This window comes from Salvelinus alpinus, chromosome 10, assembly GCF_045679555.1.
Source record: "Salvelinus alpinus chromosome 10, SLU_Salpinus.1, whole genome shotgun sequence".
NCBI classification, from domain to species: Eukaryota; Metazoa; Chordata; class Actinopteri; order Salmoniformes; family Salmonidae; genus Salvelinus; species Salvelinus alpinus.
In genome coordinates, this window is record NC_092095.1 from 16496322 (window position 1) to 16502205 (window position 5884).

The following is a 5884-nucleotide window of genomic DNA, read 5'->3' on the forward strand; positions in this document are numbered from 1 at the left end:
ATATAATATAATCTATATCCCAGTGTGCACTAAATAGTATAATCTATATCCCAGTGTGCACTAAATAGTATAATCTATATCCCAGTGTGCACTAAATAATATAATCTATATCCCAGTGTGCACTATATAATATAATCTATATCCCAGTGTGCACTATATAATATAATCTATATCCCAGTGTGCACTATATAGTATAATCTATATCCCAGTGTGCACTATATAATATAATCTATATTCCATTGTACATGCTATCATCAATATAACCATATACTGTATCTGTATATCTGTGGACCAGTGATGATGCTAATACATATTTACATGTGTTCAAACTGTGTATGTTTCTGTTCCTGTAGATCTGTGTCCATCGCTGCCAGTCTGGTTGGGGAAGACGCCAAGACCAAGTTCCTGAGTAAGATGGGTCAGCTGACCACGTCCGGCGCCATGCTGGCCAACGTTTTCCAGAGAAAGAAGTGATCCTCCTTCCGCCGCCGAACCGCCTAGCAGCAAGGCCACTACATATCCCATGAGCCTCCATTGTGTGCGAGCGCCAGCCCAGGCTCCAACGATGGGCCAGATCAGGGTCTCTGCTCGAACGCCTTCTGAATGCAGCCTTCACTCCTCCCTGACTGGACGGGGGACAGCACTGAGCCCTAGGAGGAAAGGAAGGAAGGGTGCCCTTTTTTACATATTTGATCAGGTCCAGGGTGTATGTCAATAGTCTGAAGTGGTTTCCTCTCCTCGTCTCAAGGAGAGAAATTCATTATTATACTATTGAGATACAGCCACTAAGATTTGGCCAACTGGGTTTGTTTTGGAATTTTTACAGGTGCCATGTTGGCACCAAAAGCTTTCTGAACGTTCCAGTCTAGTTAGAATTTTAGTGGCGTTCTTTGTCAGAATGTGATTGTTCCGGAACCTTTGTGTCAACATGGAGAGGAGTAGCTAACTAACTGACGTCTGTATGTTCATGGCTCTGTGGAATTGCCTACTTGAAGTGAAAATTGTCTGTTGTATTTCATCACGTCTCTCGTTGTTTTGATATTAATTAATGATTTAAGACTTAATTCCTCCAAAGAAATCTGCACTTCAATGTTTTATTACTTTCTCTTTATTCTGTTTTGATTTCAGAGTCTTATAATGGAGGATGTACATCCACATCACTACCTTTCATTGGATTTGTTGTTTTTCTGTTGGAAATGTGAGGGCAAAGAGAAGAACACTAATTGTCTTCCTTAATCCCTCCATCCATCTCTCACTCTCACTCTGACTCTCACTCTCTCCTTTTCTGTCTCGTTCTGCCTCTGCGTGTTTCAGTGTCTCTGGTGGTTATTTTCTAAAGTGGCTGTTTAATTTTTGTTGAGTTATTTTCTCTTTGGGATCATTTTAATTACATGTTATGCTCTACAAGTAAGCTGTATGATACACTGAAATGAAGGCGGGACCCATATTATTATGTACATTTGAAATTGGTGTCATGAAATAATAAAACACAAAATAAACAATTGTGTACTCATGTACACCTGCTTATGGTGATTATTGTGTGTGTATATGCATGTAAAAACATCCTTTTTAATACAGAGCTCAAGGTTTCAGCAGGTGTTCAGAGTAATAAACCTTGGTAAATACACAGAATCCCCCCTCATCTTTCACACACAGCCGCAACTTCTAGAAACTTCAAAGAGCTTTATGTCCCTTTGTCTGTCCAGGATTCCAAAGTTCACTAGCTGGGACAGACTCTGAAACCATTTACAGAGTCCTTGCACCAGTATACAGTGTACTGTAGGGAGTGATGTGTGAAGCTTTGTGCTCTCCTGTCAATGTATCACCCTGTCCCCACCCCTCACACAGAACAGTATTAGCATATTCCCTTTAATATTTAACTTGTTGCTGATAACTCACCAGGTGGACAAATAATTGATGTAGTTGAGAACCGTGTACCGTGTGGGTAGGAATGGAACATAGTGGGACCATGCTGGTATTTGTGAGAGTGTGGCTGAGAGCTTAGCTGTGTTTGCAGTGTGTCAGAGGAGGCTTTTAGCCTTTGGTGAAACTTTGGTGAATGATGACTTGGGGTCCTGTGTTTTTATTTAACTTACTACAGTGTTTGTGTGGCGAGTCAGAAGATCATGTCTGTTTCCAAAGCACGCAGCGGGTCCAAGAGGCTTCTAAACAGCTTCTACCCCCAAGCCATAAGAACCCTGAACAGCTAATCAAATGGCTACCCAGACTATTTGCATTGCCCCCCCCCCCCCCCCTCCTTTTACACCACCGCTACTCTGTTATCATCTATGCATAGTCACTTTAATAACTCTACCTACATGTACATATTACATCAACTAAACGCTTCCCCCCTGTATATAGTCTCGCTATTGTTATTTTACTGCTGCTCTTCAATTACTTTTTATTTTATTTCTTATCTGTATTTTTTTGTGTTAGCTGCGTTGTTGGTTAGGGGCTCGTAAGTAAGCATTTCACTAAGGTCTACACCTGTTGTATTCAGCATTTCACTGTAAGGTCTACACTTGTTGTATTCAGCATTTCACTGTAAGGTCTACACCTGTTGTATCCAGCATTTCACTGTGAGGTCTACACCTGTTGTATTCAGCGTTTCACTGTAAGGTCTACACCTGTTGTATTCAGCATTTCACTGTGAGGTCTACACCTGTTGTATTCAGCATTTCACTGTAAGGTCTACACCTGTTGTATTCAGCATTTCACTGTAAGGTCTACACCTGTTGTATTCAGCATTTCACTGTAAGGTCTACACCTGTTGTATTCAGCATTTCACTGTAAGGTCTACACATGTTGTATTCAGCATTTCACTGTAAGGTCTACACCTGTTGTATTCAGCGTTTCACTGTAAGGTCTACACCTGTTGTATTCAGCATTTCACTGTAAGGTCTACACATGTTGTATTCAGCATTTCACTGTAAGGTCTACACCTGTTGTATTCAGCATTTCACTGTAAGGTCTACACATGTTGTATTCAGCATTTCACTGTAAGGTCTACACATGTTGTATTCAGCATTTCACTGTAAGGTCTACACATGTTGTATTCAGCATTTCACTGTAAGGTCTACACCTGTTGTATTCAGCATTTCACTGTGAGGTCTACACATGTATTCGGTGCATGTGATTTTATTTGAAATGGTCTTCAAGTCGCAACCACATGATTGCCTTCTACTGTTTCTACCGCTCTCTGCCCTTTAGGGGGTGTGTGTGTGTGTGTGTGTGTGTGTGTGTGCGCTTGCCAGTGACACCTGCAAACAGGATAAAGAACCCTTTGAGCCGAGTCCAGCACTGTGGTCACTTCTATGGCCGAAAACACACAGTCACATTCCGAGTGTGGCAGACCACGAGCATGTATTAATGGAAACCTTCCTTGCCCTTTCCTGGTTGTCCAGGTTTTACTCTCCCTTTGTAAGTGGGTTGCCTGTAGCAGAAATTAGGGTGGGTGGAGGCTTATTTGCCGAACATGCCCAATAAATCACTTTGCATTGGCCTTTTGGGCAATGTTTAGCCAGACAGACACAGGCAGACAGACACAGCCAGATGGCTCTGTGGCGTTAGCTGTGTTTGGTATTACAGGCTGAACTGAAGCCTTGAACTGTGCATGTTGTGTGTTAGCGATATGTTCAGAGTTTAAGTTGAAACATTTAATTGCTACGCTAGTCAGTTCCAGCTCCTAATTGCCACTCTGCTAACTGTAGATAGGCCCTGCCTACTAAGCGAAGGCTTACGGGAAGGGCCAGAGAGAGGGGGGCAAAAACAGAACAGAGTGAAGCACTTCCAGTGACTAACTGAAAACAAATACGTCTCCATTTAGTGTCATTGTAAAGGTCTCATCAATGAGAGACAAGCTCCAAAGCCAACTCCTCCTTTGCCGCCTTTCCTTCCGGTTCTCTGCTGCCAATGACTAGAACGAATTGCTGATAAACATACCCTCGTAAAACTGACTGTCCTACCGATGCTTGACTTCGGCGATGTCATTTACAAAATAGCCTCCAACACTACTCAGCAAATTGGATGCAGTCTATCACAGTGCCATTGTCGCCAAACCCACTGGCTCCAGGTCATCCTTAAGTCTTTGCTAGGTAAAGCCCTGCCTTATCTCAGATCACTGGTAACCACAGCAGCACCCTCCCGTAGCACGTGCTCCAAAGCCAACTCCCAAAAAGGTCACCCCCAAAGCCAACTCACCCTTTGGCTGCCTTTCCTTCCAGTTCTCTGCTGCCAATGACTGGAACGAATTGCAAAAATCACTGAAATCCCTCACTAACTTTAAGCATCAGCTGTCAGAGCAGCTTACTAATCATTGCACCTGTAAATAGCCCACCCAACTACCTCATCCCCATATTGTTATTTAATTTGCTCCTTTGCACCCCAGTATCTCTACTTGCACATTCATCTTCTGCACATCCTGTATATCCCTCCAGTGTTTAATTGCTCAATTCGAACTATTTCGCCACTATGGCCTATTTATTGTCTTACCTCCCTAATCTTACTACATTTGCACACTGTATATAGACTTTTCTATTGTGTTATTGACTGTATGTTTGTTTAGTCTATGTGCAACTCTGTGTTGTTGTTTGTGTCGCACTCCTTTGCTTTATCTTGGCCAGGTCGCAGTTGTAAATGAGAACTTGTTCTCAACTGTTCTACCTGGTTAAATAAAGGTGGGGGGAAAAATTATAATAGTAAATTTTATTGACATAGAAAATAACTTACATTGAAGTGTAGGCTTATAACTGTATAACAGGAACAATAGCAGCAAATCATATACAGTATATACAAACAGAGAGTATATCTTTCTTTATATCAGATATCACTCATACAACACATCCCTGCTTCTTTGGATCATCGTTATCTGAAGCAAAGTTTCACGGAATCCTGGAATGACCTACAGTAATTAGAAGTCCAACTCCGTCTCAGTCGGCTCTGTGTTCCTGGAGCATGGAATTAGAAGATTTCCTTTTCTCAAGTTCCAGAGAATGCTTCCAGGAAATATCCCCCCCCCCCCCCCTCTCACACCTAGAAAAAAATAAAATTACAAGAATTTGCATTTGAGATTATGCTGGTCCCTGGTATGAGAGAGAGAGAGAACGAGAAAGAGAGAGAACGAGAGAGAGGGAGAACGAGAGAGAGAGAGAGAGAGAACGAGAGAGAGAGGTAGGAGGGGTGAGTAAATGTGAAAAAAGCCATTCTTCTAATCTAAAGTGACGGTTATGCAAATATTAAATTATAGCTGGAGGCTTAGAATGGATGTAGGAGGGGTAGAGCTGAGAGTGGAGTACAGACAGGCAAACAGAGGGAGGCTTAGAATGGATGTAGGAGGGGTAGAGCTGAGAGTGGAGTACAGACAGGCGAACAGAGGGAGGTGAGGTGGGAGAGAGAGAGGATAAATGAGGCTGGTACAAAGGGTCCACAAATACCACTCACTCATTTTGTTACACATATCACATACCCACCAGCCAAGGGGTCTGAACTTTTATGGCACAATAGGTATTGTGTTTACCCTATGAATGTAGGGTCAGTGGTTCAAACCTTAGAATATCACCCCTAAATCTCTATATTACTAGGTTTGTGCATTGTTTTCATTGCAATGAAACAGCACTCACCACAGAATGTCATGTTAGTTTAAGACAGTGGAGAGGAAGAGACAGGCTAGATGTATGAAGTTATGTGGATTTAGATGGTTTATATGGATTCATTTAAATGTGAAAGCACATTACTTTAACTGTGAGACGCAAAGCATCTCACACGTCTGAGGCAATCAAAACACACACACGGAGGGGGGTTACAAGGGCATAGGAGGAGTTTAGACTATCTCTCTCCCCTAGTAAGCTTACTCTGTTTTCACAAGCTTGCTCAGACAAGAGGCTGC

At 42.3% G+C, this 5884-nt stretch overlaps 1 protein-coding gene across 8 annotated transcripts in view; it reads left to right on the forward strand.

Annotated features, from left to right (window-relative positions):
• The window catches only part of relch (RAB11 binding and LisH domain, coiled-coil and HEAT repeat containing), an 83934-nt gene extending 82417 nt beyond the window's left edge, over positions 1 to 1517 (forward strand). For all 8 annotated transcript variants that reach the window (XM_071328084.1, XM_071328086.1, XM_071328091.1 and 5 more), the window contains one exon: positions 354 to 1517. In XM_071328084.1, the coding sequence (XP_071184185.1) occupies positions 354 to 474 (121 nt within the window). In that variant the 3' untranslated portion in view covers positions 475 to 1517. The remainder of the gene's footprint in view (positions 1 to 353) is intronic.
• Positions 1518 to 5884: the final 4367 nt, after the last annotated feature.